Source organism: Eschrichtius robustus, chromosome 2, assembly GCF_028021215.1.
Source record: "Eschrichtius robustus isolate mEscRob2 chromosome 2, mEscRob2.pri, whole genome shotgun sequence".
Taxonomy (NCBI): domain Eukaryota; kingdom Metazoa; phylum Chordata; class Mammalia; order Artiodactyla; family Eschrichtiidae; genus Eschrichtius; species Eschrichtius robustus.
Genome location: NC_090825.1, coordinates 176,526,681 through 176,549,391, shown reverse-complemented (window position 1 = coordinate 176,549,391; position 22,711 = coordinate 176,526,681). Strand labels below are relative to the sequence as shown.

Below are 22,711 nucleotides of genomic sequence, written 5' to 3'. Positions count from 1 at the left end.
AACAAAACAAAAGGCACGGAAACAGATTCTCCCCCAGAGTCTCCAGGAGGAACCAGCCCTGCCGGTGAAACTGATTTCAGACTTACTTCTTTGTCTAGATTCGTAAGAAAATACATATGTGTTGTGTTGTTGTTGTTTTTATTTTTAATTAATTTATTTATTTTTGGCTGCATTGGGTCTTCATTGCTGCGCGCAGGCTTTCTCTAGTTGCGGCGAGCGGGGGCTACTCTTCGTTGCGGTGCGCGGGCTTCTCATTGCAGTGGCTTCTCTTGTTGCGGAGCAGGGGCTCTAGGCGCCCGGGCTTCATACGATCGAATATGCTGAGTATTTCACATACTTGTTTACAGTCTGTTCCCCGCCATGGAACCCACGAGAGCAGGGGCCTTTGATTTGATCACAGGCATACAGCTGATGCTCAGTGGATATTGGGTGAATGGATGACGGTCATTGGTACGAATTCAAAATTGTAGGAAGCAAGCTGTGCGTGCCCACTGCTGAGATACTTGTCTCTCTGTATTCTCCTCTGGCGAGGCGTTGGGTAAGAGAAAATATAGTCAGCACAGGCTCCCCTTAATTCGTTGGCTGGATGCAACTGCTCATCTCCCTCCCACTTTTTTTTTTTGGCCAGCTTGCAGGATCTTAGGATCTTAGTTCCCCAACTGGGGATCGAATCCGTGCCCATGGCAGTGAAAGTGTGGAGTCCTAACCACTGGATCACCAGGGAATTCCCTCTCCCTCCCACTTTAATGCAAGGAGTTTAGCCACAGGAGATGATGTCCAAGAGTTAGTTGCATAACCATCTAGGAAGGAAGAGTCAAAGGGACTGGGCATATTCACCCTGGAAAAGAGAATTTGGAAAGGATCTCCAGCTCCAGATAATCTCAGTCGGTGAGGGTGCCCAGGGCAGAACAAGGATGATGGACAGGCATGAAAGGGATGCAGGTTTGAGTCTAAAGTAGACTCTTTGGACTCAAATGGTCCAATCTGTGCATGCTTTGTACGGCCAGCCGGCCCATTCAAAAACAAAATGGGCTGATGGGGGGAGATCTGGAGCTTCCTGTCGACCTGTCCCAGGAGAAGCTGTGATGTCAAGGGCATCACCCCCTCATTTGAGAATCTTTAGCCCTCTCTCCAGTCTAGTCATTTTCAGTGTCGATGTTTCACACACATCCTTATGATTCTTAAAGCGATAGATGGGGACTTCCCTGGTGGTGCAGTGGTTAAGAATCGCCTACCAATGCCAGGGACACAGGTTCGATGCCTGGTCCGGGAAGATCCCACATGCCATGGAGCAACTAAACCCATGCGCCACAACTACTGAGCCAGTGCTCTAGAGCCCACGAGCCCCAACTACTGAGCCTGTGCACCACAACTACTGAGCCTGTGCTCTAGAGCCCACGTGCCACAACTACTGAGCCCGCATACTGCAACTACTGAAGCCCATGTGCCTAGAGCCCATGCTCCACAGCAAGAGAAGCCACCTCAATGAGAAGCCCGTGCACCGCAACGAAGAGTAGCCCCCGCTCACCACAACTAGAGAAAGCCCGCACGCAGCAACGCAGCCAAAAATAAACAAAATTAAAAATAAATAAATAAAGCAATAGATGCCCCGCCTCAGAGTAGACGAGACTCTCTTGTCTGCGCAGTACCGTTGTCTTCAGGAAGGCAAGTATTTCGGGAAAGAGACGGCGACTTCATTGGAGCCGACCTCCTGTTCTCTCACTGTTAAAATGTTCTTCGTTCTACACTCCCTCTTGTAAGTCTTTCTCTTTAACTCAATACAAGGCGTGCTGATGCCTGGATTTGTAGAAAGGGGTCTCATGACACCCGGACCTGGCAGTTTGGGCAAATTAAGGACTGTTTTTGTCAGGGGCTCCTGATGTGGCTAGGAATGCTCCAGAATGGGCAAGAGCCGCCTTGGGGAGCTGTCCCTCGTTCCCGGCATGGGAGATATGTTTCCTCCCATGGAAAGGGTGGAAACAGATGGGATGATCTCTGTGGGTTCCTTCCAGCACCAAACACCTGGGGTTTGGGGGCGTCTCCAACCAGTGTCAGCATCACTTACCCTGTGGTCCCGTGAACTCTGGCCCCTGTCTGAGACCAAAGCGTCCCTCGGTCTGGACATTGAGAACCTTCGATTCAACCCTGTCTGCCCGGGTGGCAAACCCCAACCCTTCCTGGACATAAAAAAATTCTCTGATGACAGCACAGGACTCACCTTGCTCACTCTAATTTTATTTCAAGCAACACAGCGGAACAAAGAGGGCACGAGCTGTGGAACCGGACAGCCGTGGGTTCAGATTCCAATTCTCCAGTGGGCTCGCTTGCCCACCTTGGGCAGCTCTTCGAGCATCTTTGTGCCTCAGTTTTCCTATCTGTAAAATAGGGACAGTCATTCCTGGCTCCCGAAGTTGTCACAAGAATTCGATGAGGGGGCTTCCCTGGTGGTGCAGTGGTTGAGAGTCTGCCTGCCAATGCAGGGGACATGGGTTCGAGCCCTGGTCTGGGAGGATCCCACATGCCGCGGAGCAACTGGGCCCGTGAGCCACGGCTGCTGAGCCTGCGCGTCTGGAGCCTGTGCTCCACAAGAGAGGCCGCGATAGTGAGAGGCCCGCGCACCGCGATGAAGAGTGGCCCCCGCTTGCCGCAACTGGAGAAAGCCCTCGCACAGAAACGAAGACCCGACACAACCAAAAATAAATTAATTAATTAATTTTATAAAAAGAATTAAAAAAAAAAAAGAATTCGATGAGGTATGAGTTGCGAGGCAGCTGAGCCGGGCTGTCTAGATGCGGAGGGCTGCCCACGGGACTTGCTGCCCTCAGCATCATTCTTATCAGCTTGTGCCTTGTTCACTCTGGTTTCTTTTTCCCATCCCCCCATAAAAGAGACCCTCCTCTCCCAAGCCTTGTTGAGACAAAGTGGAGCTGACTGCAGCTGCCAATGTGAATTTCAAGTGAGTTTCCCCAGCTGCAGAGGGCTCCTCTCCCTTTTCAGTAGTTCAGTGTTTGCAGGATAGTGGCTCGGCTGTGCAGCCCTGGGGTCGGGAACATGCCTTCATCAAGGCTCCGTCCTCCTCGTTCTGGGAGAAATGAGTACAGCTCCTTATACAGCGTCCAGCTGCAGCTCAACATAAGCACCTCTGTCTGATGCCAGACAACCCCCAATTCTATTCCTTCGAGCTCAGTGATCCCTTCCTGGGTGGGATCCTCGAGCTGCCCTGGGTGTGTCCGGGTGCTCCCCCTGTGCCCACAGCCCCCTCCTGCTGCCATTGCCTTGCGGTGTCTTCCTGCACCTCCTGCTCTTCTGCAGGTACCTGTGGACCCTAGCTGAGAGAGGGCAGCCTGAAGACAATCCATCTACCTGCCTTGCTTCCACATTCATTCATTCTAGTGATATGCACCGACTGTATGCCAGGCCCTGGGTGAGACGCTGGGGACACGTGGAGAACAGGAGAGCCGCCCTTGTGGGGTGTTTACAGTCTGGCGCAGAGACAGGCGGTCCCTTATAACCTCACAGACCAATGAAAAATTGCAGCTGGGTTCTTGGCACCTGGAGAGCGCCAGGTGGGGTCTGACTGGGTTGGGGACATTGTGGGAGGCGCTGACCCTGAGCTCTGAAGGATGAAGAGGTATGAACAGGGGAAAGAGGCTGGGGGTAGGGGTCAAGCATTCCAAGCAGAGAGAGCAGCACGTGCAAAGGCCCTGAAGCCAGCGGAAGCAGATTGAGGGACTGAAGAAAGGTTGGGTGGGGAAACTGAGGACCAGGGTGTGAAAGGGCTTGGCCCGGGTCTCACAGCTAAGGAGAGGCAGGTACAGGGTTAAATGTCTGAATGGTGTCTCAGCCTGCTCTGCCTTCTAGAACCGAGTGGTCGTGGGTTTTGCTTGTAACTTTTTTTTTTCCTTTTTTTTTTAAATTGGAGTGTAGGTGATTTAGAATGTTATGTTAGTTTCTACTGTACAGCAAAGTGAATCAGTTATACAGATGCATATATCCACTCTTTTATTTATTTTATTTTTGGCTGCATTGGGTCTTCGTTGCGGTGCATGGGCTTCTCATTGCGGTGGCTTCTCTCGTTGCGGAGCACGGGCTCTAGGCGCACGGGCTTCAGTAGTTGCAGCACGCGGGCTCAGTAGTCGTGGCACATGGGCTTAGTTGCTCCGCGGCATGTGGGATCTTCCTGGACCAGGGATGGAACCCGTGTCCCCTACATTGGCAGGAGGATTCTTAACCACTGTGCCACCAGGGAAATCCCTTCCACTCTTTTTTAGATTCTGTTCCCATATAGATCATTATAGAGTATTGAATAGAGTTCCCTATGCTATACAGTAGGTTCTTATTATTTCTCTATTTTATATATAGTAGTGTGTATGTGTCCATCCCAATCTCTCAATTTATCTCTCCCCCTGTAACTTTTTATTCTGACATGGTCCCAAGCTTAGAAAAAAAACTATAAGAATGGTATAAGGAATATCTGTAAACTCTTACCCAGATTTGCTGATTGTTAAGATTTTACTTCCTTTGCTTTATCATTCTCTCCCCCAACCCCCGTCTCTCTCTTCTGCCCCTGTCTCTCCCTGTGTCTGTCTGTCTGCTGTCTGTCTCTCTATCTACCTATGCTCAGTCTCTGTTTGTATCTGCCCGCCCCTGCACAGGGCAGGCCAGGCAACGTCCCTCCCCCAGCCCAACACACGCACAGAGGTGATTTCCTGTTGCCCAGCTCAGCAGTCCCTCATGCAGGAGCCGTGGGTTTGGGCCAGGAAGTGATGGCAGGCTCTGAGCAGCCTCAGCACCTTCTGCCCTCCTCAACTCCGCCGTTCTCGTTCCTGTGCTCCAGCGATGCTGGGCTATCATAGCAGGATACCACACCCCAGGCAGCTTCAACAGCAGACATTTATTCTCTCACAGCTCCAGAGGCTGGATGTCTGAGATCAAGGTGCCAGCAGGGTTGGCTTCTGGTGAGGGCTCTCTTCCTGGCCTTCTCACTGCATCCTCATGTGGTCTTTCCTCTGCGCTTGCTTGTGCAGGGGGAGCTTTCTCGTGGCTCTCCCTCTTCTTGTAAGGTCACAGTCCTAGGGGATCAGGGCCCCGCGCTTTTTTGTTGTTTTTTTTGGCCATGCCGCGCGTGTACACAAAACGGGCATGTAAATTGTCTTCAGTCTCAATCTGAAAAAAAGATGCCTCTTTAAAACCTTCTGACTTAATCTGAAGCTTGCTTTTTTCCTTTTTTAAATGGAGGTGAAATTTACATAACATAAAAATAACCATTTTATTTTATTTTATTCTGTGCCATGAGCATGTGGGATCTTAGTTCCCCAACCAAGAGGTGATGGAGCTTGGGGAGACCAGAGCAAGATGAATGGACAGAGGTGTTGGAAATTGCAGAGAAGGAAAAAGGGCAGATTTAGCTGAGTATCTGAAACCACCAAAGTTGCCAATGGATAATTCTTGAATGCCTTTCAGCAGTTCCCTCTCTGGTTCTCCCAACGTAGCTCTGCAGGAGTCCTGTGATAAGCCCCAGTGTTGCTGGCCCGTCATTGAGCCTTGGAAAAGCCTACTTATGCCCAGAAAGAGTTTTTGCTGTTACCCTGCACCAGAGGTGGCCGCCGTCAAACAGAAACAGAGGCTGGAAAACCCTGGAGGGAAGACCGAGGCAGCACAGCCGATCTTAATGCCGTCGAAGCCCTGGGGCACCAGTTGGGAAGCAGGAGGCATGTTCAAAGGTCCTGAGGCCCACAGTTTATTCCCAATTCCCTTCTTTCACACAGTGAGTAACATTAAGCGAGAGGCTAGGATCTGAGAGTAGAACTCGGTCCAGGAGCCACCTCTGAAGCCAGAACTATTGCAATAACAGCTGATTCCGGGTGACAGGTGTTTCTAGATTTTTGGCCTTTCCCCACCACTTACATAATGTACCCTCACTCGCTCCTTCCTTCAAAACCCTTGCTGAGGGCTGTTTCTCCCAGGTCCAGGCCCGTGACTCACCAAAGCAAGAGAGGAAGAGGCACTTCCTCCCCTTCAAGGGCTCACAGTCTGCCCAGGAAACAAGCAATTAGCACACAGTACCACAGATTCTGTGCTAAAGAAGTCTTCTGAGGCAGAATGCAGGGGCGGGGTGGAAGTCAGATTCAGATGGGGCCTCCTGGAGGACGCTGACCTAGCCTGAAAGGCTGAGCAAGTTCACCAGTCAAAGAAAGCAGGAAGTGGCCCTCTAGGCAGAGGGGGTGGGATGTGCAAACGCACTGGGGCAGAGAGGACCTTGGCATGGTAGGGGATGCAGTAGGAGAGAGATTTGGATTTCACGCTGAGAGGGCGGGTGAGTTTCCCAGAGCTGCCATAACAAAGTACCAGGAACTTGCTTAAAACAGAAGAAATGTTTTCTCTCACAGTTCTGGAGGCTAAAAATCCAAAATCAAGGTGTCAGCAGGGCCATACTCCCTCTGAAGGTTCTAGGGAAGGATGGATGCTTCCAGCCTCTTTCAGCTTCGGGTGGTGGCCGGCAATACTCTGCCTGCCTTGGCTTGTAGATGCATCACTCCAATCTCTGCCTTCCTCCACCTTTTTTTTTTAAGCTTGTGTTTTATTTTTTATTTTTACTTTTTAAAATTTTTATTGGAGCACAGTTGATTTACAATGTGTGTTAGTTTCAGGTGTACAGCAGAGTGAATCTGTTATACATATACATATATCCACTCTTTTTTTTTTTTTTGGCTGCGTTGGGTCTTCATTGCTGCACACGGGCTTTCTCTAGTTGCAGCAAGTGGGGGCTACTCTCCGTTGCGGTGTGCGGGCTTCTCATTGCGGTGGCTTCTCGTGTTGTGGAACACGGGCTCTAGGCATGCGGGCTTCAGTAGTTGCAGCATGCAGGCTCAGTAGTTGTGGTGCATGAGCTCAGTAGTTGTGGCTCGCGGGCTCTAGAGTGCAGGCTCAGTAGTTGTGGCGCACGGGCTTAGTTGCTCCGTGGCATGTGGGCTTCCCAGACCAGAGCTCGAGCCCGTGTCCCCTGCATTGGCAGGCGGATTCTTAACCTCTGCGCCACCAGGGAGGTCCTGCATTCGTTTTTAGGTTCTTTTCCCATATAGGCCATTAAAGGGTATTGAGTAGAGTTCCCTGTGCTGTATAGTAGGTCCTTATTAGCTATCTCTTTTGTATATGGTAGTGTATATATGTCAATCCCAATCTCCCAGTTTATCCCTCCCCCCGACCCCCTGGTAACCATAAGTTTATTTTCTACATCTGTAACTCTATTTCTGTTTTGTAGATAAGTTCATTTGTACACTTTTTGTGGATTCCACGTATAAGCGATATCATGTGTTTGTCTTTCTCTGCCTGACTTACTTCCCTCAGTATGACAATCTCTAGGTCCATCCATGTTGCTGCTAATGGCATTATTTCATTCTTTTTTATTGCTGAGTAGTATAGTATTCCATTATATATATGAGATATATACATATATATATATATATATATTTATTTATTTACTTATTTATCCATTCCTCTGTTGATGGACATTTAGGTTGCTTCCATGTCCTGGCTATTGTAAATAGTGCTGCAGTGAACACTGGGGTGCATGTATCTTTTCGAATTACGGTTTTCTCCAGATATACGCCCAGGAGTGGGATTGCTGGATCATATGGTAGCTCTATTTTTAGTTGTTTAAGGAACCTCCTTACTGTTCTCCACAGTGGCTGCACCAATTTACATTCCCACCAACAGTGTAGGAGGGTTCCCTTTTCTCCACACTCTCTCCAGCATTTATTGTTTGTAGATTTTTTGATGATGGCCATTCTGCCCGATATGAGGTGATACCTCATTGTAGTTTGTTTTTTTTTTAATAAATTTATTTATTTGTTTGTTTTTATTTTTGGCTGAGTTGGGTCTTCGTTGCCGTGTGTGGGCTTTCTCTAGTTGCAGCGAGCCAGGGCTACTCTTCATTGCGGTGCACGGGCTTCTTATTGTGGTGGCTTCTCTTGTTGCAGAACACGGGCTCTAGGCATGTGGGCTTCAGTAATTGTGGCACGTGGGCTCTAGAGTGCAGGCTCAGTAGTTGTGGCGCACGGGCTTAGTTGCCCCGCGGCATGTGGGATCTTCCCGGGCCAGGACGCGAACCCATGTGCCCTGCATTGGCAGGCGGATTCTTAACCACTGCGCCCCAGGGAAGCCCCTCGTTGTAGTTTTGATCTGAATCTGCCTCCATCTTCACACAGCCTTCTCCTCTGTGTCTCTGTGTCCAAACTTGCCTCTTCTTACAAGCATACCACTGATTGGCTGTAGGGCCCACCTTGCTCCAGTATGATGTCATCTCAACTTAATGCTGTCTGCAACAACCCTATTTCCAAACAGGTCACATTCCCAGGTTCTGGGAGTTAAGACCTGAATTATGTTTTGGGAGGGATGCAAGTCAGCCCACACCAGAAGAATAAAGCCACACTGTACACCTGGTGGATTAGGGGGAACCCCACTTTTTACATGGGTTTCCCAGCACAGACTGAAAGCAAGTGCTGCAGGGAGCCCTCTGGATCCACTTTGAGTTCGTGAAGGGGCTTCAGCTCTGCATTAGCTGAGGTCTTCCTGGGGCTTGTGGAAATAACCAGGTCTCACCTGACCTTGAAAGCTGCAGCCCTGTGGACCTGTGGGGTTTGTTCACATGAGCAGACTGGACACAAGGGGACAGTAGAGGGCAATGACCGGATTCAGCTCTACCTCTGTGAGTGGTTCGTTCTGCCCTTGGGCATCTTCTGGTTAAGCCTCCGTTTCCTCCTCTGTGAAATGGGCTGCTACCTGCCTCACAGGGATACTGTGAGGAGCAAACAAGATGATGATGCCGTCAACATTCCGACAGAGTGAGTGCCCTGTCCGTGGGGGTAAATTACGGTTCTAGCTGATTCTAGAACAACAGGGATTACAGCCTCAGACTGATGGAAACAGGGAAGGCAGAGTAAATGAGGGGAAGGAGCCGGAAGGAAATCCCGACACCCAGGTGAGCAGGGGTGGCGGACAGTCAGCTCCTGGCGGCGGTTACCATGCACGGAGGGCAGATCTGATTCAAGAAAAGACTGATATCTAGACTTTTTGTGTCGTATCTCTGATTTGACAGCAAATTTAAAATGTTGTGAAATGCTGTGTGGGCAGGATAAAACTAGGGGTGGTGCATCAGCTGTCAGCCTGCAATTTCAGAGCATGATTTTGGGTAACCTTGCAAGTAGGTGGTGTGCCTCCTGTACTCCCGGATCCCGGACTTATTGGTGAGTTACCAGCTGCCCTCCCCGTGTTGAGAGCAGGGGTGTCAGCTACAGACAGAGGGACCAGAGCAACGTGTACACGAAATGGGCGTGTGAGTTGTCTTCAGTCTCAATCTGAAAAAAAGATCCCTCTTTAAAACCTTCTGACTTAATCTGAAGCTTGCTTTTTTTCTTTTTTAAATGGAGGTGAAACTTACATAACATAAAAATAACTATTTTATTTCATTTTATTTTATTTTATTTTTGGCCGTGCCATGGGCATGTGAGATCTTAGTTCCCCAACCAGAGATTGAACCTGTGCCCCCTGCATTGGAAGCGCGGAGTCTTAACCACTGGACAGCCAGGGAAGTCCCCAAAATAACCATTTTAGGGTGGGCCCTAATTTTTAAAAATATTTACTTATTTATTTATTTGGCTGCACCGGGTCTTAGTTGTGGCATGTGGGATTTTTAGTTGCGGCATGTGGGATCTAGTTCCCTGACCAAGGATCGAACCCAGGCCCCCTGCATCGGGAACGTGGAGTCTTAGCCACTGGACCACCAGGGAAGTCCCAAAATAACCATTTTAAATGAACAACTCACATGTTGTACAGCCATCACCTCTATCTAGTTGTAAAACGTTCCATCACCCCAAAATGAAACCCTATCCCCCTGGCAACCACAAATGCACCACCTGTCTCTGTGGATTTGCCTGTTTTGGACGTTTCATATAAATGGAATCACACATTATGTGGCCTTTTGTGTCTGGCTTCTCTCACTGAGCATCATGTTCTCAAGGTCCATCCACATTGTAGCAGGTGTCAGCACTTCACTCCTTTTCATGGCTGAATAATATTCCATTGTATGGATGGACCATGTTTTGTTTATCCGTTCATCACTTGGTAGACATTTGGGTTGTTTCCAATGTGATCACGCTGCAGTGAGCATTCAGGTATGAGTTTTTGCATGGATATGTGTCCTCATTTCCTTTGTCATTTTTTTTTAAATAAATTTATTTATTTATTTATGCCTGCGTTGGGTCTTCGTTGCTACGTGCGGGCTTTTTCTAGTTGCGGCGAGCGGGGGCTACTCTTCGTTGTGGTGTGTGGGCTTCTCATTGTGGTGGCTTCTCTTGTCGCAGAGCACAGGCTCTAGGCGCCCAGGCTTCAGTAGTTGTGGCACACGGGCTTAGTTGCTCCGTGGCATGTAGGATCTTCCCGGACCAGGGCTCGAACCTGTGTCCCCTACATTGGCAGGAGGATTCTTAACCACTGCACCACCAGGGAAGCCCTTCATTTCCTTTGGACCTCTGCTCTATTTTGACTTTTGACCCCTATGAGAGCAGGGCGACATCTGATTCATCCTTTACCTCCAAGATCCTCCAAGACCTCCAATGCACCTGGAAGGGTAGTGGTTACTCAAAGAACATTCAAAGCATGGTGAATGGGAGAAAGGTGGGCGGGGTGGCAGGTGCGGAGGAAGAAGCATGGATAGATCCCACCCGACAGAGGGTGCCAGCTCATGCCCTACAAGGAACAGAGGTGATGGAATAAATGGTTTTGTTAAAGGAAAAGAAAAAGCATTCTACTGTCCTTCCCCATCTAACCAGCTCCCATTCCAGCTGAGCTGGGACTGCTGAGTTGCAGAGATGAATTAACGCTGCAGTGCTTCCCTGAGCCAGCACACCCTGCAGCTAGAGCCTCTGACAGCCCCATGCACTCTGCAAAACCCTCTGCCTGGAACTATTTCCCTAGGGAGCAAAGGAGCCAGAGCACGTGGGTCAAAGTCAGGCGGCATGAGCTGTGGTCCAAAAAAAAAAAAAACAGTCTGGGCATTGCCAGAGAAACAGGTCTTATTTTGCAAATTCGTGCTCCACCAAGCATTAAAGGGGCACAAATGTATAGCTGGCTGCCTTTCTTTTTTAAAAAAAATTTACTTTTTAGAAGATTTAGGCTTACAGAAAAGTTGCAAGAATATTACAGAAAATTTCCATACCCTCCCCCACACACTCAGCTTCTCCTAAATTAACATCTTACATTAGGCTGATACATTTGTTACAATTAATAGACTGATATTGATACACTGTTATTAACTGAAGTCCAGAATTTATTCAGATTTCCATAGTCCTTTTCTCCTGATATCCTTTTTCTTTCCTAGGATCCCACCCAAGTTCCCACGTAACATTCAGGCATCATGTCTCCTCAGGCTCCTCTGGGCTGTGACAGTTTCTCAGACTTTCCTTGTTCTCGATGCCCTTGACGGGTTTGAGGACTGTGGCCAGAGATTTTGTAGAATCTCCCTCAGTGGGAACTTGTCGGGTGTTTTTCTCACGGTTACACTGGGGCGCTGGGTGCTGGGAGGAGGACCACCTGTGAAGGGCCGTCTCATCCTTCATCTCGGGGTGCCTGCCGTCAACATGACTCATCACTGCTGGTGTTGGCCTCGGTCCCCTGGCTGAGGTCGTGCTGCTCAGGTGTCTCCACTGGAAGGTCACACCTCCCCCCTTTCCGTACTGTCCCTCTTGGAAGGAAGTCACTGTGCCCAGCCCACACTTACAGAGAAGGGGGTTACTTTCCATCTCCTTGAGGGCAGAATATCTACAGACATTATATGAAATTCTTCTCTGCAGGAAAAATTTGTCTCTTCTCCCTGTATTTATTTATTCAATCATTTATTTATATCTGTATGGACTCACGGACATTTTATTTTAAACACTGGCTCACAATCCAATACTTCATGATATATTTTGTTGGTCAGACCAGTCCAGCATTGGCCACAGAGAGCTCTTTCAGTTGTCTGCTATGTCCATTGGACAACTTCTGGCTGCATTAATAGCAGCAATTCATCGGAGACCAAACCCTGCCGGGTCAGCCCATGAAGAATGCTGCTTATATTCCAAATATAATATAGATGAGACCCTTCTTCTCACTGGGCCTCAGCTTTCCCCGTCCCCACCCCCCCAAAAAAAAGGCTTAATATTTATTAGATGATCCAATGGGAGCCCTCCAGCACTGATTGTCTATGATTTTCTGTGCTCGCGAGCAGATGTATTTTGTCCCAACGATTTCTCAAAGCTAAACAGATTTTGTTGGTGTCATTTTGTCTGAACTCCACGCTCCTGTGGCTGGACTTGTGGGGCCTGGTGGCTGATGTCCGCTCCCGGCTGGGTCTGCAGGCCACTCTCGGAAGAGACGGGGATGGACTTGCTTGGCAGTGCCACAGAAGACACATCCTGTAAGTTTCCATGCATGCAGAAATGGGCACACGGTCTGGGCTGTGCCCAGCACTGTAACTGTAGAAATGTCAGAGGTCATGCCTCCTGGGTGGAATGTCAGGGAAGGGGGTTGCTCTGCTCCAAGTCCTGCAGGGAAAGCAGTGTGGTTGTGGGCCAGAGACGTGTGTGGGAGCCATCATGAAGTCAGTTGCTGTGTGTCCTTGAACTAGTTGCTTAGCCTCTCTGTGCCTCCAATGCCTCATCTACTAAATACAGGTAGTGAGCCTCCCACAGAAGGGGCATGCAAGGATTAAATGAGATGATTTGTGTAAAGTGCCCAGGGGATGCCAGGCACAAAGTCAGCCCTGGGAGGGCTTTGCTGCCCTGAGCACTCAAGAGGGCTCATGGCTCTAAGGATCCAAAGCCCCAGACTTTGAGGACAGGGGGTCTGGGGCAGCCAGAGAAGCTGCCTCAAACGTGTGTTCTCTTCAATGACATCTCCTGGCAGAGTCCTGCTGAGGGTCCCCGCTCTGCCTGCATTTCCCCCATGCAACCCATCACAGAGCCCACCCTACAGGGGAAAGACTGCCCAGAGAGAGACAGCCACATCCCTGAGGTCACACAGCAGTGAGAGCCAGCTCTGCCTACCCCTGTACCACACTATGCCCATGAGCCAGGTAGGGGGACCAATTTGTTCCAGGTTTCTGGGGCCGATCTGGATGGTTGGTCACCCTGGAGTACCAGCCCTTCTTCCTGCCTGAGCACATGGGCTCTGCCCAGTGCTGTCACATCCCCACAGGGTGACCTTGGGCAAATCCTTTCACCCCTCTGGGCCTCCATTTCCTACTTCTGTAAAACGAGGAGTGTGTAGTAACAGTACCCCACTTCCTAGGTGTGACTGGCTGAACGATGACCCCCAAAGATATCCAGATTCTAATTCCAGGAACCCCTGAATGTTCCCTCACATGGCAAAAGGGATTTTGCAGATAGGATTAAGTTAAGGAACTTGAGATGGGGAGATGTGATCATTAATTTTATGTATTCACTTGCCTGGCCCATGGTACCCAGCTATGTGGTCAAACATAATTCTAGATGTTTCTGTTGAGGGTGTTTTTTTAGATGTGATTTACATTTAAATTCATGGACTTTGAGTAAGGCATATTGCCTTCCATTGTGTGGGTGGGCCGTGTCTAATCAGTCGAAGGGCTCAAGAGGAGGGAGGAAAAAAAACTCAGGTGTAATTCATCCCAGGGCAAAATTCCTCTCCAGCTGTGGACCTATGAAATCAGGCAATGTCTCTGCTTCCAAAACACGATGGCGGGATGGACATAGAATAGATATTCTCATTCCAAATGGGAGAAATTGGAAGGAAGAAAGGGGTCACGGGACCCAGCAAGTCTGAAACTTGGCAGGGCAAATTCCATTAGGTTTTAGGCCTGGAGAATCATCTTGTTTGGCTCATTGCCCTATCCTCCAGGTCCATGTGGTGGCATACTGCCGCTGTGCTTCCTTGCACCTTTAGTCTTACTGCCACCATGCTGTGACCCACAGCTTGACCCCATCAGGAAGAGTAACAGTATTTTAAATCAAGCACTCCTGATTCACTGCTCCTAACACACTTCCCATGAAAAAGGCAGAGTGAGTTGAGAAGTCTGGGGTCGGATCCTTGGGCAAGTCCCCGCCTCAATGTCCGCATCTGTAAAATGGGTGATATTTCCCACCACACAAGGTCATGGTGAGAGCTGGAAATCATGCCAGTGCCCCACACACAGCAGGCACTTGATAAATGTGAATGCTGTGTTTTTATCATTTTCTGCCAAAGCGAATGCTTCTATCCCAGTGTCTCCTGAAGCAGTTACCTCTGACCTCCTGCTTAGGGACCAAGAGATTCAAAGTGAAAAAAAAAGTGAGATTCAAAGTGAAAAAAAAAAATGTGGTCCATTTAATTATGGATCAGTGGGGGCTTCCCTGGTGGCGCAGTGGTTAAGAATCTGCCTGCCAGTGGAGGGGACACGGGTTCGAGCCCTATTCCAGGAAGATCCCACATGCCACGCAGGAGCAACTAAGCCCGAGTGCCACAACTACTGAGCCTGCGCTCTAGAGCCTGCAAGCCACAACTACTGAGCCCACATGCCACAACTACTGAAGCCCGTGTGCCTACAGCCCATGCTCTGCAACAAGAGAAGCCACCACAATGAGAAGCCCACACACCGCAACGAAGAGTAGCCCCCGCTCGCCACAACTAGAGAAAGCCCATGCGCAGCAACAAAGACCCAACGCAGCCAAAAATATAAATTAATTAATTAATTAATTTTTAAAAATTATGGATCAATGAATGTCTTCATCCAATAAAAGAGGGGTAGGAGTCTCCTACTAGTTTACTTATTTTGTCCTCAAAGGCTGTGTAATGAAACAGGGTAAACCTGAGGGGCTGGCTCTGCTCCGGGGGCTGTCAGATGGGAGGCAGCCCAGGAGGAGAAACCACCTTTTACAAGGAGACCAGAGTCCAGGCTAAGAGTCTTTAGGAGGAAGCGGTCCAAACCATGGGGAATATCCATCCTGACAGGCTTCAGAGTGAAATGGGAGGATCCTGCCCTTCTGTGCCTCAGTTTGCTCATCCGTTAAAGGGGGCGATAGCAAAGTTGGAACGTGAAAACGCAGGGGAGAGCTTTGCAGAGTGTCTGGCTTATGTTACACGATCGCTAAAAGTTAGTTGTTAGAGTTGAGCATCACAGAGAGGCCAAAAGCAGAACGTGGACATTCTCTGCCAGCCTTAGCCAGAAGGAACAAGACTCGCAGATATTGGTAGGTCCAGAGCACACCATCTGGAGCGCAGGCTGCCCGGGGTCTAATCCCCACATCATTGTTCAACCTTGACTCGACTCACCTGTGAGTCCCATTTTGCAGATGGTAAAAGTGAGTCAAGCTCAGAGCAACATGGCACTGCAGGGTCACGGAGCTGGTGAGTAGCGAGGTCAGGCTCTGAACCCAGGTCTGCCCTACGTCCAAGTGTCCACCCTTGACCTCCGCGCTAGATGGTTACATTAACCGCTGCCATGAAAGGAGGTCCTCTGACTTCTAACCACTCCCCTTAATGGGGCGGAGTGGATCTCCACCGGGTTGGGAACAGGAGAGGGGGAAGAAGAAAGAAAACAGCAAAAGTGACTGATCTTGTTTTGCTTTTGTTTTTTTCTGTTTTCCTGTTCCCCCACAGCCCCTCCCAACACTCTGAACTTCAACGCGGCTCATCGTAAGCGGAAGACGCTGGTAGCCCCCGAGATCAACATTTCCCTGGACCAGAGCGAGGGCTCCCTGCTGTCCGATGACTTCCTGGACACCCCCGATGACCTGGATATCAATGTGGATGACATCGAGACCCCAGATGAGACCGACTCGCTGGAATTCCTGGGGAACGGCAATGAATTGGAGTGGGAAGGTGAGGTCGCTCGTCGCACCTGCCCAACCCCCAAATCGGACCCCAGCACTCCCTTTGGCTTGGGGACCACCTGACTGGAGCCCCCCTCCTCCACCCCTGTAGGCTCAAGGGGGACAGGTCTTCCAACCCGCGGCTCCCAGGACAGCTCCTGGGACTCCATGCACATTTTCTCATGGACTTGTGGACTTGCTGGGAGATGTGTCTTTCACCCGATTCTCAAAGGGGACCGAGACCAGAGGAAGGGCCTCCCCCTGATTCCACAGGTGTTTGTGGAGCAGGTCTTGATTGCTGTGTAGGGGGCGGCAGGTAGATCAGGCGGGGGCATGTCAGGAATAGACATCGCCTGCCTGCTCGCGTGGCCATCGGAAAGCCAGGCTCTGGGTAACGGTAAAAATGTACACAAGATAATTGCACCTGGTCGTCGGTGCTGTGAGGGAAATGAGGTGATGGGAGAGGGAAGGGGGGGTCTCACTGGGGCAATTCAGCCCCCCGCCCCCAGGGGACACTGGGCCATGTTTGGGGACATCTGTGGTTGTCATGACTGGGGGAATCCTGGCATCAAGTAGGTGGGGTCAGGGAGGTGGCTCCACACCCCACAGTGCCTGGGATGGAGGAGGGGGCTCCACAGAGAATGACCGGCCCCCAAATGTCAAAAGCGCCCAGGCTGAGACTCCTTGAACCAGGCTACGTGCGGGTGGGGAGGACTCTTTGCAGGGTTGCTGGGACAGGCCTCCCTGGATGGGTGTTATTTGAGCTGACATGCCGAGGCAAGAGCACAGGTCAGAAAGGTGGCGATGGCAGTGGCCATGGGAATGGAAGCAGAGCCACAGCACTTGCTGTGGATGTGGAGTACGAAGGGGAAGAGGGGGTTGAAGGTGACACCTGGGTGTGGGGTCTGAGCAGCTGGGAAAACGGCCAGGCTATTTTCTGAGGCAGGAAGATTGCAGGATGACGGGTGGGAAAGAGGCAGATATTTCAAGCGTGGTTAAGAATCCTGAGAAGCCCAGAGAGGGCAAGAATGTGTGCAAGGTCACACAGCAAGAAACGGGCTCTACCCAGGCCAACCGCCTGACTGAGCACTTTCCTGTGTTCCACGGCTTGGGGAAAGAAAAATTATTATTTAGGCGTGACTTTTGGACTCCCAGGTCCTCCATCTCGCCCAGCAGCCCCAATCTAACACCGCCTGTCAGCAAGGGGTAGGATGAGCGGTTTCGCCTCTGGCCTGGGGAGAGAGGAGAGGGCTCCGGGGCCACAGGCGGCGAAGGTAGCCCAGAGAGGGAAGCTGGGATGAGGTATCCGGACTCGGGTGTCCCTTCCGCTCACCTTCCCCCCCCCGCCCCCCTCTTCCAGATGACACCCCCGTGGCCGCCGCCAAGAATATGCCTGGGGATAGTGCGGACCTGTTCGGGGATGGCTCGGCAGAGGACGGCAGTGCCGCCAACGGGCGTCTGTGGAGGACAGTTATCATTGGGGAGCAGGAACACCGGATTGACCTGCACATGATCCGGCCCTACATGAGGGTGGTGACCCACGGAGGTGAGGCCACACCCCTCGGGCCTCCTCCCGGCTCCAGCAACTGGAGGCCCATCAGTGGCCCTCTCTGGACCTCAGTCTCTTCTTCTGAGCCAAGGGGATGTTAAATTAAGCCCTAGTGTCCGGGTGTGCAGGGGTGAAACTCGCAGGGGGGCAAGGTGTAGACGTGCCGGATGCACACTGGAGGTGTCTACGAAGGTGGCTGGCGTCCCCCGCCAAAGGCGGAGACAGGTCAAGCGTTGGCTGGCTTCTCCAGCCAGGCTGCTGTGACTCAGAGCTGTACCCTCTGGGTGTGCGCAGTGGGTGGGAAGGGGCTGGCCAGCGATGAGGCCGCTGCATGGGGCAGAGCAGGGCGCGGCTCAGAGCTGGGAGGCAGCTCTACCCCTCTCTGCCTGGGGCTGCTCACTCACTGGCCGCCTCTCCCCAGGGTACTACGGGGAAGGTCTCAACGCCATCATCGTCTTTGCGGCCTGCTTCCTCCCAGACAGCAGCTCCCCCGACTACCACTACATCATGGAGAACCTCTTCCTGTAAGTGGCCCACCCCCTCCGTCCCAGCGGCCCACAGGTCTGAGGGTCCCGCCCAGTGGGCGGGACCATGCTGCAAGAACCCCATTGGGTGGGGGGCTCTGCCCGGCACCAGGGAAGGGCTGGGCCGCCAGCAGACCTGCATCTGAGTCCCCTGCTCACCCGCTGGGCCTCACGGGTGCAACTGTCATCATCCCTAGCAATTGTGGAGCATTTACTATGTGGCAGCCACGAAGTGAAGGGCTTGGTATGTGATAACGCATTCCACCCTCGACAGGACCCTGTGGGTTAGTTACTGTTGCCTCCCATTCTGTGGCTGCAGAGCCTGAGGCACAGAGAGGTTAAGTCACTTGCCCAAGGACACACAGGTACAGTTTTATTATGATGGAGACAGATAATATGGATAAAGCGCCTGGCAGATGACAGTAGGAACTCAGCAAATCGTTATCACTCCTATTATCATTATTATGAAGATTTCCTTCTTACACAGCGGGGCTTGGATGCCAGGTGGGCCAGAGGATAAGGAGGTAGTCATGGAAGGTCAGATCGGAAAGTGGTCTGAGATACCAGGGAGCCCAGTCTCCCCAATCTACAGATGGGGAAGTAGAGGCTGAAAGAGAGGAAAGGATTCTTCTGGGACTTCCTTGGTGGTGCAGCGGGTAAGACTCCATGCTCCCAATGCAGGGGGCCTGGGTTCGATCCCTGGTCAGGGAACTACATCCCACATGCATGCTGCAACTAAGAGTTTGCATGCCACAACTAAGGAGCCGGCGAGCTGCAACTAAGGAGCCCGCCTGCCGCAGCTAAGACCTGGTGCAACCAAATAAATAACTAAATATTAAAAAAAAAGAAAAAGGGACTTCCCTGGTGGCACAGGGTTAAGAATCCACCTGCCAATTGAGGGGACACGGGTTCGAGCCCTGGTCCAAGAAGATCCCACGTGCCGCGGAGCAGCTAAGCCCGTGCGCCACAACTACTGAGCCTGCACTCTAGAGCCCACGAGCCACAACTACTGAGCCCACGCGCCACAACTACTGAAGCCCACACACCTAGAGCCCGTGCTCTGCAACAAGAGAAATCACTGCAATGAGAAGCCCGCGCACCGCAACGAAGAATAGCCCCGACTCGCCACAGCTAGAGAAAGCCCGTGCACAGCAACGAAGACCCAACGCAGCCAAAAATAAATAAATAAATAAATTTTTAAAAAAATGTTGTTTGAAAAAAAAAGAAAGAAAGGATTCTTCTGAAATCACTTAGGGGGAGACAGGGCTGGGACAGACCCCAGGTCCCTAATGTCCGGTGCAGTGGACTGTTGGCTGTGGGTGCCTGTTCCCCAGGTGTATCTGGAGCTGTTGAAGCCCACCTCCCAGGATTAATGGAGACCATGCATATAAATCACTTGGCATCTAGTAAGTGCTCAATAAAATAGTAACTACTACAATCACTGTGCCCACTGACAAAAATTTGGGGTGGGGTGGGCTGGGGTCATCCCCCACCCCCCGCCCCAAGCCGAGTATGCCAGGACAGCCAACAACACCTGAACAGGTGTGGCTGGCAGAGCCAGGACAGGCAGAGGCAGAAAGGGCAGGTGCCCCAGGGGTTCAGTCCCGGGAACTGGGCTTCCTGACTCTGAGTCCCTCCGTCGGGTCCCCTATCGTCTGTGTCCCGTGACCAGGTACGTCATCAGCAGTCTGGAACTCCTTGTAGCCGAGGATTACATGATCGTGTACCTGAATGGTGCCACGCCTCGGCGAAGGATGCCCGGCATCGGCTGGCTGAAGAAGTGTTACCAGATGATTGATAGGAGGTGAGTGGGTGGGGCTGAGGGACCTCCTCGGGGTGCAAGGGGCCCTGAGGTCCCTCTGAAAGGTGTGTAGTGGTCAGCTGGGGCGGCCATAACAAAGCACCAGACTGGGTGGCTTAAACAGTCGATATGTATCGTCTCCTAGTTCTGGGGGCTAGAAGTCCGAGATCAAGGTGTCTGCAGGGTTGGTTCTTTCTGGGGCCGTGAGGGAGAATCTCCCCTGTGGACACCTGTGTGCAAATGTCCCCTTTTTAGAAGGACACCAGTCATAGTGGATTAGGGGCCCACCCTACTCCTATATGACCTCACTTTAACTAATTTCTCCTACAATGACCCTCTTCCCAAATAAGGGGGCTGCAATTCAACATGCCCATAATAGGTGCTCAGAACCAGGGGGCCCCAGAAAATCTTTCAGAAATGGGAGACACTGTGGCCACGAAGTCAAATGCTCAGACTCTAAATTAAGAGAGATTGGAGACCAGACATCAGCTCTGCCACCTGTAAACTCTGCGAGGGGGCTTAGCTTTAGCGAGATTCCACCTCTTCCCTGCCAATGGAGATAATCATAGCACCTCTTGGGCACAGAGAGAAGGTAACACCGGTTAGCTGCTCCCTCCCCGGGGCTTTCCCAAGGAGCCCCTCTTGCTTCCTCTGTCTCCCCACGCAGACTGCGGAAAAACCTGAAGTCCTTAATTATCGTCCACCCATCCTGGTTCATCCGCACCGTGCTGGCCATCTCCCGCCCTTTCATCAGGTAAGATCATGACCTGTGCCCAGATAGCCACCTGGGTTTTTGTGTGTCTTATTTTTTAATCTGCATTTTCCAGCTCCTCTCTGATGAATCTATATTGTTGTGTTAAACAGTTTAAAATCATATGTATTGTTATGTAGTGACAAACATCACATCACGGGGTGGGGGGGGGGGGTGGGAATAGTAACAACCAGCTCTCCCATATTGAATGTTGGATACCTTTTAAAGTTTACAAGCCACAGCCCTGAAAGGTTGACTTGGCCACGCCCATTTCATGGATGAGGAAACTGAGGCTCAGACTATTCCAGGGAATCACCCAGAGTCACACAGCAAGGTCACCAGCCCACCACACGCCCTCAGAAGGAAGCCCGGCTCCATCCACTCTGGAATCTGTGAGGGAGGGACATTAGGATGCCAGGAGGGTCTGACCCACTCCTGGACAATGATGTGGTGAACTGATACATGTGTGTTTTGGGGGTGCCTGAGACTACCCTCAGGTTTGATGATTTACCAAGAGGACTCACAGAACCCAGAAAAGCTGTTGTGCTCAGGGTTACAGTTGATTACAGAGAAAGGATGAAGACTGAAATCAGCAAAGGAAAAAGGTGTGTATGGGATTCCAGGAGAAGCCAGAAGGGAGCTTCTGATTGCCCTGTCCCAGTGGAGTTGTACCCAAAGCCCTTCGTTCTCCCTGCAATGACGTGTGACCACGTGTAGGAAGTACTGCCAACGGAGAAGCTGACCTTGGTGTCCAGGGTTTCCACCAAGGCTTGGCCACACGGGGATGGAGTGCCCACGCAGCCCCCTTAGTTCCTCAGTAACTGATATGATGGCCCAAGACCCCACCAGGAAGCACATCTTTAGCACAGACTATGGGCCCCGGGTAAATGAAGACGCTTACCAGATGGGACATTCCTAGGGCTTACAGGTGACCTCCTGTGAGTCTCAGAAGCTGGTTCTTTCTTTGGAATGTGCACGAGATAGAAGCACCTGGACACACAGAGCAAGTGAAACAAAATTAGTCATGTTAAACGCCCTCGTCCATCACATAAAACTAAACGTACATTTAATGTAATGTAATTCAAAACATTGAATTAAATGAAGGCCCTTCATTTCCACGTTCCCAGTGAAGAATCTGTGATGAGTTTAATAGACGGGGTCAAACTTTGCCTTGAGAGCGTCACAGCGCTGAGGCAAGGAGGCAACTTCAGACGCTCTGTTCAGTGACTCCCAAGCACCCTCAGACATTTGCACATTAGTGAAATCAGGCCTTTAATACACTAATTATGGGTCATTTGTGCTAATGACGACAATTACCGGGCAAAACGGTAGACACACACTTCAGCCTAACAGAATTGCCTTCTGTCCTCGACATCCCGTAATTCGGGAACCCATATTTGCCTTGAATGCAGATAATTCTCTCACTTTGGGTTGCTTTTCCTACTTTTATTTTATTTTATTATTTTTTTGGCCATGCTGCACAGCTTGTGGGATCTTAGTTCCCCGAGCGGGGATCAAAACCCGCGCCCTCGGCAGTGAAAGCGTGGAGTCCTAACCACAGGACCCCCTGGGAATTCCCTGGGTTGCTTTTCCTGTGGTGAATTTCAAAGGTCTCATTTTGAGCTTTCAGAGAAATAGGAGGGGAGAGTGGGGTAAAGTAAGCTTCCCTGTTTAAAAGCCGAGGGAAGTGGAGACAGATTCTGAGCTGCCACCCGGCCGTAGCCCTGAGGTTCTGTGATTGTATCTCAAAAAGAACTCCTGTTTATTCCACGATGATCTAAACATGGGCACGTGCCTCGCCCTGGACTGGAATTCTCCCTCCCGAGAGCCCTGCTTCCCAAGACAGAGCTCAGCTCACAGGCAGACAGTATCCCGGGTACCCGTTTCCAACAACAGACATGGCAGCTTTACCATGGCGTCCTCACAATGTGATCTCGCCTGTATTTATAGCCCACTGCTCAGACCACAGGTGTCGCCTCTGTGCCCCCTAAAAACACCTTTGCAACCCATCAGATCATCCACCCTCAGAGCCCCCCAGACCCGGGGTATTCAGGTAGAGTCGGTCGGAGACTCACTCCCTGTCCCTGGGCCCTTTACTTTTATGTCACACCAACTGGAGGAAGAACTCATGTTCCAAGAATAATTTTTTTTTAATTAAGGAAATAAATTTCAGGGGCTTCCCTGGCGGTCCAACGATTAGGACTCTGCGCTTTCACTGCTGAGGGT

At 50.9% G+C, this 22,711-nt stretch overlaps 1 protein-coding gene across 1 annotated transcript in view; it reads left to right on the top strand.

The window, feature by feature from the left end:
• ATCAY (ATCAY kinesin light chain interacting caytaxin) overlaps positions 1-22,711 on the top strand; it is a 31,551-nt gene that overhangs the window by 602 nt on the left and 8,238 nt on the right. Inside the window, exons 2-7 of the mRNA XM_068535000.1 lie at positions 12,396-12,454; positions 15,649-15,870; positions 17,221-17,406; positions 17,831-17,933; positions 19,606-19,737; positions 20,402-20,488. Of these exons, the coding sequence (XP_068391101.1) occupies positions 12,396-12,454; positions 15,649-15,870; positions 17,221-17,406; positions 17,831-17,933; positions 19,606-19,737; positions 20,402-20,488 (789 nt within the window). The remainder of the gene's footprint in view (positions 1-12,395; positions 12,455-15,648; positions 15,871-17,220; positions 17,407-17,830; positions 17,934-19,605; positions 19,738-20,401; positions 20,489-22,711) is intronic.